Consider the following 17,261-nt stretch of genomic DNA (forward strand, 5'->3'; position numbering starts at 1 on the left):
GGTTCCTAACCTTAACTTCAATAAATAATTAAATTTAAATTTTGATTTCATATTATTATTGTTATTAATTTATCACAGAAACTTTCTTGAAACCAAAAATTTTAGATTTATTTAAATCGAATTTAATCTGCCTGATTACTCGGCTTAGCGTCCATCTTGAATTCCAGAGTAGATTTAACATAGGAATATTAGCTTGGCTAAATTTTCCAAGGTCAAAATTTTACTGTAGTTTTTCTCAATAATTATTTACTGAACTTGGAAAAATTTATTTATCGAAGTCTTGAACAATTTTAATTTAATTATAATTCTAATTTTTATAATTCTCTAAATTTAATTTACTAATTTATAAATTATTTTAAATTTCGAATATTAATTTTAATTGTAATTTTCACTTTTTCTTTTAGAATTATTTTAATCTATGGAGATAAATTTTATTTATTAATTTAATTTTGGCTTAAATAATATTTCGCGTTGATTTTAATTTAATTATAATTTATTTTAAAATTTATTAAGCAGATTTTACTTTTGATTTCAACCATTAATTTGATTTTGAACTTATTTTAATTTTATAAACTTTATTTTAATTTTATAAATTTTATTTTAATTTTAACTTAAATTATTTTATAATTTTAACCGCCTTTAATTTTAATTTTAAATTATTTTATTTTAGAGAATTTATCTTAATTTTAATTAAATTATTCTTAACCTCGATTTTATAAATTTAGATATTAAATAAATTCAATCATTAATTAATAAATCGAGTGATTGGAAGAAGGAACCTGACTGGTGCCTAGAATTTCCTCGAGCAACGCAAAAATTTATACAGAGGTTAATTATCAGTACCTGGGATTGTTATAATTTCCTGGCGACTCTTGTAGTTTTTTTAGCACTTACTTGGGTCCCGGTGCGTCTGCTATAACAATCTCCACTGCTCGCTGGCTAGCCAATTTTTATTTGCGCTACTTCTCGGGAATTATTTGGCGATATTTAATAATCTGTAATCACAGTACAGTTAGAGTAATTGTTTAATTTAATTAAGCCGGCTAAATGCCTAGCAAAATAGATATAAATTATTAATGATGAATAATCGCTTCGTTCCACGAAAGGTTCGAAGGAACAAAGATAATTACCTTCTACTGTCGAATTACGAGGCAACTTTGTTGGGCTTCGGCTTCACAATGTCTTCTTTCGGTGCGGCAACTTCACTCTACCTCCGTGTGGAATTATCCCCACCCTCGGAACGCTTACTCTCTAGGCCCCGGAACTTATGTGAATTTATTTCTAACTGCGCGAGCATCCTTGACCACAGCGCCCGTGATCTGTTGATAACTAACCGTTGCTGGGGCGAGGACCTTCAACGGGTAATAAAGGAGCCCCGTGACATTATATTTATCTATATATATAAAAATGAATAGCTGTGCGTTAGCCTCGCTAAAACTCAAAAACGACTAGACCGATTTCAAAAATTTTCTTTTTGTTATGTTCGCTATAGTTCAGGGATGTTTTCAAAAGAATAAAATTTTTGGAAAACCCGTAAGTTCAGCTAAGGAAATCAACAGATCTAAAATTGTTAATCATCAATCTTCTGTATACATGGACAAAAAAAATTTCATGAATTCAGTGTGGATTTTTTGGGATCTTGATTTTCAGGCAATAATAAGAAGCGAGTTTTATTTAATAACTTGACAAAATTCTAACTGTACATCATACAGCCAGTATTTATTTTTTATCGAAGTAGATTAGATTTTAAAGATTGATAATCGCTGATCGAAAGGTGTAACAAAATATATTGTAGGTGATACGAAGCTCACCGGGTCAGCTAGTACATTATAGAAATAATATGTCAAAAATAAGTGACTAAAGTTAAATTCGCGTCAAGCATCTCGCATAGCTCATCTGGTAGAGAGCTAGCCTCGTAACCAATCTACCCGGGTTCGACTCCCCGGTCGAACTATAAAATATTGTTTTTTTTGTTATGTACGTCCCCCACGGAAAAAGTATATATTCTAGTATATATTCTGAAATATATTCTAGAATATGTCCGAGAATATATTCTAAATATATTCCGGATATAGCCCGTTTTACCCAAGGAATATATTTCAAAAGTATATATACCTGAATATATTCAGTATATATACGATGGATCAGACCATAGATCTGACGACAGACCAGACTATATATAGACCAAAGAAAAATTTGGAGTAAAACGGAATACAAGTGAGTGCATGCCCATATATTCCGGAATATATTCCTTGGGCAAAACGGGTTATATTTGGAATATATTCTCGGATATATTCTGGAATATATTTCAGAATATATTCCAGAATATATACTTTTTCCGTGCAGGGTGGTAAAAAATTTTTACTGTGCTTCGTTTTTTTACCGATAAATTACCTATCGATGTAAAAAAGAATCAAATTCTGATAATCTGCCATATCAATAAGTGTCTTGTCCAACTTCACTAAAAGTTCATATCAAGACTTGTACTACAAGATATTGAGAAAAGTTAAAGTGAATTTCCGGCACTAGATTGTGCATAAGTTGGATTGCATTTTAACGTTAACTTTTATGATTTAATAGCTATCAGGATTATTTTCGTTTCTTCTTTCTAAATAAAATAAAATTTTATTACAATTCCTTCACTAATTAATCGAAAGGAACTTCGTTCCATCCGGGTGTCCCTTGACACCTCTCAAGTTTTTATATTATGTCACATAATTTATGTGATCCAACCCTAAATGAAGATCTCGGAGGCCAAACTTTTCTGACGTAGTAATTTTTGCGATTTCTACTGTCAAACATACATAAATAGCATGGATACTTCGTGAATGCAAATTGTTGTCCCAGGATCATGGACAAAATCTTCAAATCACCACATACTTGCCATTTATGTTCTTCATACTTAATTTTTTCCGGGACAGTTTCTAGATTTGTGTACTCTTCTATAAGTACAGTTGAGTGAGCTAAAGGTAAAGGCGCAAATTTGTTGGTGTTGTGAAGAAGAACTGCCTTAAGAATGCGTTGAGACGATTCAATGAATAACTGCCAATCTTCAGGCTTATATCTATTTAGCTTTAATTCATCTACAAGTCCTTTCACATCAGTGCAATAAAGCAAATCTTTCTCTTTTTCAAAATATTTACGGAAAGCCTCTCTCGATTCCGATAAAATGAAACTTTAGTATCTTTTGTCAGAAGATTTCTCCTTTTTAGTAGATTTAATAGAAATCTAACTATTGCATTGGTCCTCATGACGGAACTTTTAAAAAATTTTGCTATATTCTGACTATACTCGTCGAGCTGAGTCATAAAATGCATATGGTTCAAAAGTTTATATACATATGTATATTAGGGTGTGCCAAAATGTATTTCCTAAGATATTTTGCGGGGGAGAAATTTTGAATTTTCACCAGAAACGCCCAAACTAAGTTTCTGTTAAAAAATTCTATGAAAATCAAATACATCGTCTCCCCCCAAAATATCATATGAAATGCCCAAACACAGCCCCTGTCAAAAGCGGAACTCAAAATTCCAATTTTAAAGGTTCTCCACGGGAGTTACATTTTGGCACACCCTAATGTATATATATATGTATATATATATATATATATATATATATATATATATATATATATATATATATATATATATATATATATATATATATATATATATATATATATAGATAGATAGATAGATAGATAGATAGATAGATAGATAGATAAAAAATTTATTTGGCTCTGGAACCTAAGCTCCCTCAAAGCCATCAATATTTAAATTGCATTGGTTTACATAGGTTACAAGATTACTTAACTAATTAAAGGTTTACAATTAGATTTAATTTAAAATGTTATAAAATCCAAATAGATTATTTAATACAAACAAATAACTTAATTTCAAGTCATAATAATTCTACAAGAAAAAATATTTAAATAAGATAAAAAATAAAGATTGCAATTGTTAATTGTCATGTTCAAAAAAGTGATTGAAGCAAGCATTTTTAAATTCAACCAAATTATCTACAGCCACAGTCTCAGCTGGCAGTGCATTCCAGATACGTATGCCATGAATTAAGAATGAATTATCATAGATGACATAATTAGCCTGCGGTATGCGAAGATAGTCTTGTCGGACATCACCTCTACGCAGTGCTACAGGCAAAAAGTCTAGTTTTGAGCCGAATAGCTGCCGATAATTTAGTCGAATTTCCTTATAAAACAGACAAGCAATGAAATAGTCTCTTCTCGCTGCAAGCTTTAGCCAACCTAACTTTTTGAAATATGGAGTAACATGTTCATATTTTGGTACTTTATAGATAAATCTAACACATGAATTCAATTTACGCTGCATCTTTAGTAATAATTTGTTTTACATATTCGTATACGCCGCACAACAATAATCAAAGAGAGGAATTATTAAAGTAAATACTAGCTTAATACGTAAACTTTCACTAAATATTTCATTGTTTATTTTTAGTTGTGCTAGAATACTCATAGCGCGATTGCACAAATTTGTTACTTGATTCTTCCATGAGAGAGTACTATCTATAGTCACCCCAAGGTATTTTACAGTGCTACTATAAGGAATAGCACACCCCTCCACAAAGATTGTGTCGGCTAGTCTGCACTCATCACTACTAATTTTTGCTCTACTTCCACAAATAATTGCTTTCGTCTTCGAAGGATTCATTTTTAGATGATTAGTTCTGCACCAATCTGTGATTTTTATTATTTCACCGTTAAGCTTATTCACACAAACACTGATTTGAGAAAGATGGCAAGAAAGGTATATCAGTAAGTCATCAGCATAAAATAAGTACTGGCATTCTAAACGTTTAGCTAAATCTGTGATGTATAGTGAGAATAACAACGGACCAAGCACACTTCCCTGAGGTACACCACTTACAATTTCTTCCCACGACGAGTTACCTTCGCTAGAGCGTACGGACTGCTTTCTGTTTGCTAAATAAGATCCAATCCAATCAACGGCTGAATTCGACATGTTCATAGATGACAATTTACATAATAATCTTTTGTGATTAACAGAATCCAAGGCCTTGCTAAGGTCAAACGAGATCGCAATTAAAACCTGTGACTCATTCACCGCTTGTCTTATATCGTCACAGAACTTTACAATGGCAGTCTGCGTACCCAAACCTCCACGAAATGCTGTCTGATATTCATTGAAGTAATTATTGTCATTGTTATATTTAACAACTTGGTCATGAGAACACCGTTCCAAGGCTTTTGACAAGTTTGGCAACAGCGATATAGGCCTATAATCTTCACAGTTTACTGGATAAGCCTTTTTGGAATAGGAATCACATGTGATAGCTTCCAATTCTCCGGAAAGACTCCTGTAGTTAATGACACGTTGAAGAGGTTTGTAATTGCTTGCTGAAAAAAAGGCAGCACACATTTATATGAATTGATAGAAAAGCCATCCGAGCTACATGAATTTGACGTCAATCTCATAATTGATTTTCTAACTGTTACTGTGTTCAATTTTGTGAAAGTGAATTCATCGCCATTATTATCAACCAACAATATGTCTGACGTGTCAACATCTGAATCGATGACGTTACCCGATGCACGTGCAAAGAATTCATTTAATTCATTCAAGTCAACTTTTATAATAGTTTGTGATTTCTTCTGTTTAACAATGCCTAATCTTCTTAGATCATTCCAAAGTTCCCTCGAGTTTTTTGCATTAATTAATTGATTGTCAAAGTATTTTTTCTTTGCTTCAGTAATACGTCTTTTAACCAATCGCCTGACGTTAGAGTACTCTTTATAAGCATAACCCGTCCTTCTGTAGATGCGATAAAGCTTATTTCTCCGACATTGGAGACTTCTAATATCATTTGTGAACCATGGAGCCGGTGGTCGACGCGGAACAACCAATTTTTTAGGCGCAATAGCATTTATAATACGTTGAAGATGTGCATGTAAACAAGTGTTCATTTCATCAACTGAGCCCAGCTCCTTCAGAGCTTTATAATCAATATCTTCACACATTTTTAATTCAACTTTGTAATTATAAGTCACAGAAATTAAGTCATGATCAGAAATAAATGGCTCTGAAGATTGTTCTGACGCCAACACCTTGGACAGATCATCCACAATCAAACATCAATCCAAGAATCCGAGTTTTGTAAGTGATGAGTAGGAGCATACTCAACAATATGCAAGTCTAAACAATCACAAAACTTCCGCAGTTGATCACCATAAAAATTCTTTTTACTTAAGTCTGAATTTAAATCTCCAACAATAATAATGTTATTAAATGGCACCATTATGTTTTCCATCTCCTCCTCTAAATCATCTAAATGTCCTATGTTGAGTAGTTCATAGACCACACCAACTAGTATCTTTTGCTTTGATGAACTCAATATTTCAACGAATAAGTACTCCGGATGTTTGTCTTCTGAGTTTGCTGAAGATGCAACATATTTAGCTTTAATATTATTTCGCACATAAAGAGCTACCCCACCTCCACTACGAAGATGGCGATCATGGCGATAAAGAGTGTGATGTAGGACAGACACCATGTTATCGGGTATTAACCGATTCAACCACGTTTCCGAAACAGCAATTATGTCATAATTATGATCTCTAAAATATTCTTTAAAAATTTCAAAATGACACTCATTTCTGAGCGATTGAGCGTTTACATGACAAACTTTTAAATTACTTAATCGAGTTGAAGGACTCTGCGATGAGACGATGGACATTGAAGATGGTGAGGGAGCATTTGTTATTGAATTAAATCCTGTAGTGGGCCTATTCCCACTGTAGGTCTCAACTTAACAGGTAATTCAGCATCTGCATACCTGACATTTACTGAAGTATTCGAAATCCAAATGTTTTTAGGATGAATTGTCGGGTACTTGTTACGGACCTCGAGCTGGAGCTGATACAGAGATGACGGATGCCTACGATGAAGATATATAGTAGCATCCGCATCCTGGACCTGAACGCCAGGCATCAAAGTACTAACTTTTACTTTGTTTTTTTTAATACTTTTAATGCATTCATCAACATGCTTCAAGCTATTGAACTTGACGTTTCTAGTACTATATATATATATATATATATATATATATATATATATATATATATATATATATATATATATATATATATATATATATATATATTAGGGTGCTTTTTTTTTTGCGACTATTTTTTTTTTTTCGTTTCCATCCCGAAATTTTGTTGGAAATACACCCAAAAAAATTCCCTGAAAGTTTGAGCCCTTAATATTAATATTAAGTACTCCTACACAGCGTGTGAAGATTTCCCATTTGAAATATACGAGAACTTTCATTTTTTTTTTTTAATTTCTATAGCTCAGTGGCATTTCATAGCATCACTTTGACCATGGACGGGTTTTTAGAATTGAATGCTCTACAAAAGTGTCCATTGTCGCGAAGTCGTAACTCATACTGGCGGGGTAGTACGGACCACCAAACCGAATTTTTTATAGAATTCTTGTTTTTTCACTCATTATCTCATAAACAACAAGACATACAGAAAAAATATTAATGATAATTTTGTAGGAAATTCAATTCTCTACAAAAAAGGTCTTTAGCACCAAATCACTAAGATCGATATTTTCTGAGATATTAGACATTAAAGTTTACGTAGCATTGAATTTCCACAAAATGTTGAATCAAGTCTTAAAAAATATTGATTTTTTTATTCGTATCATAATTATAATTAGTAATTACTCATTGATTAAGTTACAAATTTAACGTAAAAATTTTTAATTGTATTTTTCTGAAGTTTTTATTTTTAAATAAATTTCTCATTTAAATCACCCATAATATTTGAATTTATCATTTAATAATTCAATTTCAATGAAATTCTAGATAAAAATATATTGTGTATGATCATTACGAATAATATAGGATGTTTCTTTGTTGCTGTGTATTGTGATACTGATTAATTGCGGTTTATTTTTCTTGCTCTGGTAGTACTACTGAGCTTTCACTTGACCTTGAATGCGTTCAACAAATTTCCCCTTTAATTGCAGCGCTTTCTTTGTTTTCGCGTACTAATCCCGCGAGTAAGAACAAAGCTTAGTGGGCATTGATCAGTGTGACGCCGTTGTATGTATACTTTGTTAAATTTGAGGTTAGGTCGACTTTAACCATCATTAAAATGAGTGAAAAAATTGGTAATAAAACTTGGAATTATTTAATTGGATTTGAAAGAAGCCAAATAAATAATAATAAGCTACCTTCGTATCGTGACTTACTAAATTTTTTATGTATAAACATCAGTCTTTAAAATTAACTATTCGAAATAGTGCTACTAGTGTTATTAACGATACTAATACTATTCGGGCTAGTTTCAAGATTCCAACTATACGTCCTCAGCACAGTCTTACGAAGTTGGAAAAATTTTATGCCGAATATATAAAAGTGAAGACACATCACAAGAGGGAAAAAATCGAAAGCACAAAAACAGAATGTTGAAAAGTTTAACCAAAAACTAGATAAATTGTTCGATATTTCGAATTCCACAATGGTTAAGAATTTGCCAAAAGAGCAGCAACAATTTCTGAATGAGTGTCAAAAGGGGAAAACCAATCTTCACTCGCCCGTTACTAATTTCTTGCCGGTGGAAACTTTTCAGAATAAATCTGACACTGAACAGGAGATAACAAATGAAGATAATGAGAATAATACAGACGAAATTGGTTAGTTTCTTCTCACATACAACTATAAATTATCAAGCTCAACAATCAATCATTTTTTAATAATCGAAAACAATTTCTTATAATTTAGACTCATATTTTTTCTACTTACTTGTAAAATTTAATTCGCATTAAAATTCTAATTTTCTTAACCTCATTTTCTGAAAATTGAATTCTATATAATTTTCAATATTTTAAAATTTGTTTCTAGATTCATAACTTTTTCTAATTATTAGTCTATCATTTTTGGTAAAATTTCTATCAAGTAAATCTGAATAAGTGAGATAAATCAAAATTTATTCAATTTTGACAAAAATTTTGACTTGAATAAAAAATTTGTTTTCGATTTTTTTTGCAGTCGAAAATTCCCACGCTATTAAAAATTAAAGTCTCTGTAACCAATAAATTTAAAACACATATATATCATTTTGTCTTATTTTTATTGGGGAAAATTGACGGAAACTCAATTCAAAGAATATCTTTGCTTCTGGATAACAGAAGCTGAATATAAAATTTGAAAAATATTTGAATCGATTGGGTTTATTTATTTAATTCTGAAAAAATTGTTTTAGGCATGAAATTATCGCAACATTCGATGCCAGCAAGTTTTTGTAGTCTATCATCAAATTCTAGTGGGTTGAAACGAACATATTCTGATTTTGAGGATGAACTCCCTGTACCTCCTAAAAAGAAAAAAATCAATATTTTTTAAGATTTGATTCAACATTTTGTGGAAATTCAATGCTAGGTAAACTTCAATGATTAATATCTCAGAAAATATCGATCTTAGTGATTTGGTGCTAAGGACCTTTTTTGTAGAAAATTGAATTTCCTACAAAATTATCATTTACATTTTTTCTGTATGTCTTGTTGTTTATGAGATAATGAGTGAAAAAACAAGAATTCTATAAAAAATTCGGTTTGGCGGTCCGTACTACCCCGCCAGTATGTGTTACGACTTCGCGACAATGGACACTTTTGTAGAGCATTTAATTCTGAAAAAAACCCGTCCATGGTCAAAGCGATGCTATGAAATGCCACTGAGCTATAGAAATTTAAAAAAAAAAATGAAAGTTCTCGTATAATTCAAATGGGAAATCTTCACACGCTGTGTAGGAGTACTTAATATTAATATTAAGGGCTCAAACTTTCAGGGAATTTTTTTGGGTGTATTTCCAACAAAATTTCGGGATGGAAGCGAAAAAAAAAATAGTCGCAAAAAAAAAAAGCAGCCTAATATATATATATATATATATATATATATATATATATATATATATATATCTAATATATAAAATTCTCGTGTCACAGTTTTCGTTGCCATACTCCTCCGAAACGGCTTGACCGATTTTGATGAAATTTTTTGTGCTTATCCGGTATCTATAAGAATCGGCCAACATCTATTTTTCATCCCCCTAAATGTTAGGGGTAGTCCACCCCTAAATTTTTTTTTTATTTTTTAGACAAAATTTTTAATTTCTATTTTTTTATGATACAACATACAAAAATACATACAATCCTCAATTTTCACCCTTCTACGATGAACCCTTATTTTTTAATAGCCATTTTAGTAATTTAATCATTTTTCCTCTCCGGTCGAAAACTGATCAATCTTCATTTAATTAGTTATCCCCGCCAGATGTCTACAGGTGTCACTTCTGATCCAGTAAACAGCACGGAGTAGGGATGAGAACGAAGCCGGTCTCCTTTCTTTCTCACTCCCTACACAGTTGTCGGCCATCATTATTGTTTATGCATCAAGTGTAGTAGTAACGTTGACAATTACTATTTTGCTATTTCAGTGTAACTCTCATATGAAATTTTAATCATTCCTATTTTATCAATAATAATTAAATTATCAATTTTGAGTGTATTTTGCACGATTAGCTAATCAAGTGATTTTATAACCTCAAAAGTACTCAACACGTGACACGAGCTTCCAATAACAACGGATTTTGTGTTGTAAGTATACTTTTTTTTATTTATATCGAAAATGTTGTTGATCTTATAAAAATGTAATTTTAATTTAATTTTATTAAAACAATGTAATTGAACAATTAAGATTTTCATAGTTTCCAAAAAATCAATCATTATGAATCTTTATTTTGAAATGTCAATGGAAATATTGGTTGCATTAAAAAATAATAAGAGACAATGTTTTCATAAAATTTAATTTTTTACTTTTGTTTGAAAAATTTTTCCATAAAACTTATATTTTTGTTATAATTTCATAAATTAAAACTAATCATTTCAAAACTGCGGCAAAAATCCTGGCCCTAATTATACTTTTAACATTTTTCATCATTAAATAATTTCATTAATTCTATTTATGTATGTTTTGTACAGTGAGCAATGCCAAGAAAACGCAAAGGGGCTGATTTGAGCCGCAGTACAAGTAAAGCTCGAAACTTGCAAAATAGCAGATCCGAAAAAACAGAAAAACAAATCCAGCAACAAAATACTGATGCACGTGTCAGAATGGCGCAATTGCATCAAGAAGAGCCAGAAGATACACGAGCTGAACGCAATGAAGTCAGAAGATTAGAACAACGACAATCACGCCGTTTCACAGTCAATAGACGAAGAACAAATGACCAACAACGACAACAGGTACATCGAGCAAAAATTAATGAAAAACGTGATCGAAGCCAGGATTTTTAATGGCAAGTTCAGAGGTGAAAATATACTTATACCACGGATTCCTTTTATACCTACAGATGTGCCAATTCAATTCAAACGTATTCAGTTTCTGATTAGATTGGCATTTGCAATGACTATCAACAAATCCCAAGGTCAAACGATGTCTGTTTGTGGATGAGATTTGAGAACACCATGTTTTTCACACGGACAATTATACGTGGCATGCTCTCGAGTGGGTAAACCATCTAGTTTGTTTGTGTTAGCTAAAGATGGACTAACAAAAAATATTGTTCACGCTATAGCATTAAGAGATTGATATTGTTTAATAGTGTTACTGTCGTAATTGTTTAATTAATGTAATATCAAAAATAAAAAGAATATACACCAAAAGCGTAGGCCATCAGGTAGTATTTAAGTCTAGCTGTAAGATACGATATCTGGAGTGTATGAGTGCAAGAGAGAAAGAATGAGAACGAGAGTATGTACTAAGGTACGTAGGTATGATTTTTGAGAGATGTCGGAGTAAGTACGAAGAGTGGGAAAAGGGGATGAGTGCTGAGGGTCAGTTGACCTGTGTGTAAAAGTTAGTTCTATACGAGCATTTGACAAAGACGTGCCATTTTCTTGTAAGACATTGTTCTAAATAAACTTACAATCATCTTAGATTCGACTAGTCATCACTTCTAGAAATAAGAATTTTATCCCTAGTTGGACTCTGTTATGCAATAGTGTGTTAAGTACATAGGATTTCTATAGCACTTAACACATTAATGCATAACAGTGTCCAGTTATCCATCTACAGGGGATATCACATTTTGGGGGCTCGTGCCAGGATCTAGAGTGTAGTGACAGTGTGAATTTTAAAAGTTGAAAGTTTTCTTGACAGTGTAGTGATATAGAAATGGGAGACAATGGTGTAGTGGGTTTGACCGACGAAGAAGTGGCACGAATGACCATACCGGAGCTAAAAGACGAGCTCAGAGGACGACGCCTCAGGTTGACAGGTCGAAAGCGTGAACTTCTACAGCGGTTGAAGGCTGCGTTGAGATTAGAACGGGAACACGGTGCGCGAGAAGACGACGACGAAGAAGCTAACGACGATGACGACGCCGAAGATGAAGAAGAAGAAGAAGCCGAAGGGGACCTGGAAGACGCCGAGGTCATCCCGGAGGGAAACGACGAAGAAGACGATCAAAACGACCGTGCAACTCCTGTTATTCGATGATGTGGACCGAAAAGACCCAGCCGCACTCTGTTAAGGCTTGTAGACGTTGAGAACTCATTGGAGAAGTTCAGCGGGGATGATTTATTAAATGTTTGCCGTTGGATTGAAGATTTTGAAGAAATGTCAGAAGTATGTGGGTGGACTGACGCTCACAAGGTCGCGTTTGGAAAGAAGTTGCTGACGGGCTCAGCGCTGGCTTTTGTGCGACAAGAAAAGTGTGCGAAAACGTGGGCAAAGCTCAAAAAAGCCCTGAAGGACGAATTTGAGGACGAAGTGACCGACCAGCAGATTCACCTAGAGCTGGCGCAAAGAAAGAAGAAAGCTGATGAGACTTTACAGCAATTCATGTACGCTATGCGTGAAATTGCAGGGCAAGGAACAGTGGATACAAGATCATTAATTGGATATGTTATTCAAGGCATCCCCGACGAAGTAACGAACAAAAGTGTATTGTATGGTGCCAAAACGATGCAGGAATTAAAAGATCGTTTCAAGCAGTACGAAGCGATGAAGAGAGATATGAAACCGAAGTCGAGGCTCATCGAGAAGAAGGACGACAAAACGAAAAAGCCGAAAAAAAAGGTTATCCGAAGAAACGAGCAGCTGGTGAGAAAAGTGACAAAACGAGGTGTTATAATTGTGGGTGCGAAGATCACGTCAGTGCGGAGTGTCCTGATAAGGAAAAAGGTGTGAAGTGTTTTAATTGCAATGAGTTTGGGCACATCGCGGCGCGGTGCCCAGAAAAAAAAACAATCATATGTGATTTCAAGACCGGAAAAGAAGAAATATATGAAAGAAGTGTCGATAGAGGACTGTAAGTTTATAGCGTTACTGGATACAGGTAGTGATCTCACCTTTATAAGATCGGATGAGTATGCGAGATTAGGATCACCACCACTAGGTAATTGTAAACTTGAATTTGAAGGGTTTGGTTCGACTGGCATTGAAACTTGGGGCGAATTTACGAGAGTAATGAATGTCGATGGATCCAATTTCATTGTAACTTTGCATGTAGTATCAAACAAGATTTTGTCAAAACACAGCCTATTGTTAGGTACTGATTTCTTGGATCAAGTAGAATTGCGAGTCAAGCGGGGGGAAGTGAACTTTTTTCGGCTTGACGAACTGACTGACGAACACAAGGACAGCCCGGATATTTTTAGCATAAATCTAGTAGATAAAACTAAGGAAGTAGATTTATCACACGTAAAAGGTCCACACTACCGTGAAGCTATCCGCGATATTATTAGGGAGTACAAACCAGAAAAGACGCGAGACGTTGGGATAACCGCCAAAATCGTTTTGAAGAGTGATAAGCCGGTAGTAAGACGACCGCGTAGGCTAGCACCATGTGAGAAAAAAGAGGTCGACGATTTAATGAAGCAATGGACAAATGAGGGCATTATAAGACCGTCAAATTCAGAATATGCAAGTCCTATAGTCGTAGTAAGAAAGAAAGATGGCTCCATCAGAGTCTGTGTTGATTTTCGTGAAGTAAATGAGCTTATTGAATGTCCACATTTTCCATTGCCATTAATTGACGACATTTTAGACGCGTTACAAGGGTTCAAGTATTTTACGACGCTGGATCTAAAGAATGGGTTTTTCCATGTTAAAATGCACGAGGATAGTCGTAAATATACATCTTTTGTCACGCCAACGGGGCAGTATGAATTTTTAAAATTACCATTCGGTTTAAAGATTTCTCCTATTATATTTCAAAAATATATTACTATGATTTTTAAAGAGCTTATAGATAAGGGTATTCTTATAGTTTATATGAACGATATTGTTATTCTTGCGAGAAATCTAAAAGAAGCATGGGAACGTTTACTTACGGTAATAAAAATAGCCGAACAGTATGGGTTGGTTATAAACTGGGAAAAATGTCGTTTTCTATTGACAGAAATTGAGTATTTGGGGTATGTTGTTTCAGAAAACACCATAAAACCGTCTACTCATAAAACTAAGGCCGTTGCTAATTTTCCCAAACCAACATCTGTTAAAAAGGTTCAAAGTTTCTTGGGACTTACGGGGTATTTCCGAAAGTTTATTAGGGGTTACGCGAAGATTGCTAAGCCGTTAACAGATTTGTTAAAGAAAGACGTAAGATTCCATTTTGGAGACCAAGAGACTGAAGCATACGAGACCTTGAAGACAGCACTTACCAATGGTCCTGTGTTAAAATTATACAGAATAGGGGCCAAGACTGAATTGCACACAGATGCGTCTATGGAAGGGTACGGGGCAATATTGATGCAATTAAATCCAGATGACAGGAAATCCCATCCGGTTTATTTTGCCAGTGGAAAAACAACTCCTGCAGAGTCCAAGTATACTAGTTATGAGTTAGAAGTACTAGCTATTATAAAAGCATTAGTTAAGTTTAGAGTGTATTTGTTGCCTATACCATTTACTATTGTAACTGATTGTCAAGCGTTTACGATGACGATGAAAAAGAAAGATATGTGTTTGCGTGTTGCCAGATGGGCTTTGTTGTTGGGTGATTTTAAATATCAAGTACAGCATCGGCCAGGTAAAAGTATGCAGCATGTCGATGCTTTAAGCCGAAATCCATTGCCGAGTATTATGTATGTAAGTGAGAGTGAAGGTGGGCTGATTGCACGTTTAAGAAGTGCACAAAACAAGGACAACGAAGTCCGTAAGCTGATAGATGCCGTAACGTGTAGCCAGACCGATGGGTATGCTATTAGAAATAATATTTTGTACAAAAATTGTAAAGACGATTTGTTAATTGTAGTACCTAAGGCCATGCAGACTCAGGTAGTCAGGCAGGCACACGAGCGTGGCCACTTTGGGGTCACAAAAACCGAAGCAATTATCAAGCAAGACTTCTGGTTTAAGGGGCTACGAGAAAAGGTCGAGCACGTGATAGCAAATTGTTTAGATTGCATTTTAGCTGAGCGGAAGTTGGGTAAACAAGAAGGGTATTTAAACCCTTTGGACAAAGGAGACACGCCGTTGGACACCTACCATATTGACCATGTGGGCCCGATGACTGCTACAAAGAAAAGATACGTGCACATTTTTGTAGTTGTAGATGCATTTACAAAGTTTACGTGGCTTTATCCTACCAGATCTACCGATGCAGCAGAGGTATTAGACAGATTGATGAAGCAAGCTGCTGTGTTTGGGAATCCAAAACGAATCATCTCTGACCGAGGAACAGCGTTTACATCTAATGCGTTCAAGGACTATTGTACCAAGGAGGGCATTTACCATTCACTAATTACGACAGGAGTTCCCAGGGGGAACGGGCAGGTAGAGAAAGTTAACCGAACCCTCATACCATTGTTAACAAAATTGACAGCGCCAAATCCAGATGATTGGTATAAGCACGTTGATAAAGTGCAAAAGTTTTTGAATTCTACGGTTAACCGAAGCACTGGGAAAACGCCATTTCAGTTGCTTGTTGGAGTAGATATGCGGCTCAAAGAAGATGTTCAAATTAGGGAGTTAATTGAAGCAGAGTGGATGACGCAATTTGAAGAAAACCGATGTGCGTTACGTGAGGAGGCAGTAAAGGCGATAACCGAAGCCCAAGAAAGAAACAGAAGAAACTATAACAAAGGAAGAAAGGATGCCAAGCAGTATGAGAGTGGCGATTTAGTGGCCATAAAAAGGACGCAGTTTGGAGCGGGTCTAAAACTGAAAGGTAAATTTTTGGGTCCGTATCGCGTAGTGCGGGCGTTGCGGAATGACCGCTACACGGTTCAAAAGGTTGGGGAGCATGAGGGCCCAAATCAAACGTCAACGACTGCCGATTTTATGAAGCTTTGGACTGCCAACGACGAGGATGAAGATTCAAACAGCAGCGAGGTAGAAGAAGACATCTGAGGGCAGATGTCCTTGCAGGATGGCCGAGTGTAATATCAAAAATAAAAAGAATATACGCCAAAAGCGTAGGCCATCAGGTAGTATTTAAGTCTAGCTGTAAGATACGATATCTGGAGTGTATGAGTGCAAGAGAGAAAGAATGAGAACGAGAGTATGTACTAAGGTACGTAGGTATGATTTTTGAGAGATGTCGGAGTAAGTACGAAGAGTGGGAAAAGGGGATGAGTGCTGAGGGTCAGTTGACCTGTGTGTAAAAGTTAGTTCTATACGAGCATTTGACAAAGACGTGCCATTTTCTTGTAAGACATTGTTCTAAATAAACTTACAATCATTTTAGATTCGACTAGTCATCACTTCTAGAAATAAGAACCTTATCCCTAGTTATCCATCTACAGGGGATATCACATTAATGATATATAATTTTAAGGAATAAATTATAATAACTTAAAAATAATGTTTGCCTTTTGTTAATTTTATATTCCCTCATCGTTCACAGCACTCCATGCTTATTTCACGCATATACCACATTCTTACATACATACAATATACACATTCTAACATACATACATACTTACAATAAGTAAGCTATTTTTTGTCTACACTAGAAATTACTAGGAAATTATTTATATGGCAAAACAACGTTTGCCGGGTCAGCTAGTATATATATATATATATATATATATATATCGGATATAACGCGGCTTGTCACGACGATAGCGTCGCCAATTTACAAAGGATCTCAACCAAACTCAACATACTTATTCTACAGATAAATACCGGAGTCAAGTTCGAAGATGAGCTTAATCGGTCAAGTAATTTAGTAATGCCAGGATTTC

The 17,261-nt window shown here is 34.4% G+C and overlaps 3 protein-coding genes and 1 long non-coding RNA gene across 4 annotated transcripts; 3 read left to right on the top strand and 1 right to left on the bottom strand.

Annotated features, from left to right (window-relative positions):
• Window positions 1–4,698: 4,698 nt before the first annotated feature.
• Window positions 4,699–6,016, bottom strand: LOC123260587. The gene is made up of 3 exons (XM_044721766.1): window positions 5,452–6,016; window positions 4,819–5,395; window positions 4,699–4,714 (listed from the first exon to the last, which is right to left on the bottom strand). The coding sequence occupies exons 1-3, from the start codon at window positions 6,014–6,016 to the stop codon at window positions 4,699–4,701; spliced, it is 1,158 nt and encodes a 385-aa protein (XP_044577701.1).
• A 2,256-nt stretch (window positions 6,017–8,272) lies between these two features.
• On the top strand, window positions 8,273–9,897 carry LOC123260718. The gene is made up of 2 exons (XM_044721990.1): window positions 8,273–8,705; window positions 9,275–9,897. Exons 1-2 carry the CDS (start codon window positions 8,531–8,533, stop codon window positions 9,412–9,414), a joined length of 315 nt encoding a protein of 104 aa, XP_044577925.1. The 5' UTR covers window positions 8,273–8,530; the 3' UTR covers window positions 9,415–9,897.
• Window positions 9,898–10,620: 723 nt separating this feature from the next.
• Window positions 10,621–11,241, top strand: LOC123261657. Its single transcript, XR_006508721.1, has 2 exons — window positions 10,621–10,664; window positions 11,049–11,241. It is a non-coding gene; the product is annotated as an uncharacterized LOC123261657 (long non-coding RNA).
• Window positions 11,242–15,983: 4,742 nt separating this feature from the next.
• On the top strand, window positions 15,984–16,604 carry LOC123261805. Its single transcript, XM_044723618.1, has one exon. It carries the CDS (start codon window positions 16,012–16,014, stop codon window positions 16,423–16,425), a length of 414 nt encoding a protein of 137 aa, XP_044579553.1. The 5' UTR covers window positions 15,984–16,011; the 3' UTR covers window positions 16,426–16,604.
• The last annotated feature ends 657 nt before the right edge of the window (window positions 16,605–17,261 follow it).

This window comes from Cotesia glomerata, linkage group LG3, assembly GCF_020080835.1.
Source record: "Cotesia glomerata isolate CgM1 linkage group LG3, MPM_Cglom_v2.3, whole genome shotgun sequence".
In the NCBI taxonomy this organism is placed as follows: domain Eukaryota; kingdom Metazoa; phylum Arthropoda; class Insecta; order Hymenoptera; family Braconidae; genus Cotesia; species Cotesia glomerata.

Bases quoted from the DNA above. Each gene is read 5' to 3' on its own strand.
- LOC123260587 (XM_044721766.1), bottom strand. From the start codon at position 6,016: ATGTGTGAAGATATTGATTATAAAGCTCTGAAGGAGCTGGGCTCAGTT. The intron at 5,396-5,451 runs GTAGCTCGGATG...CCTTTTTTTCAG, and splicing joins GAGATTGACGTCAAATTCAT to CAAGCAATTACAAACCTCTT.
- LOC123260718 (XM_044721990.1), top strand. From the start codon at position 8,531: ATGGTTAAGAATTTGCCAAAAGAGCAGCAACAATTTCTGAATGAGTGT. The intron at 8,706-9,274 runs GTTAGTTTCTTC...AAATTGTTTTAG, and splicing joins GAATAATACAGACGAAATTG to GCATGAAATTATCGCAACAT.
- LOC123261805 (XM_044723618.1), top strand. From the start codon at position 16,012: ATGCGGCTCAAAGAAGATGTTCAAATTAGGGAGTTAATTGAAGCAGAG.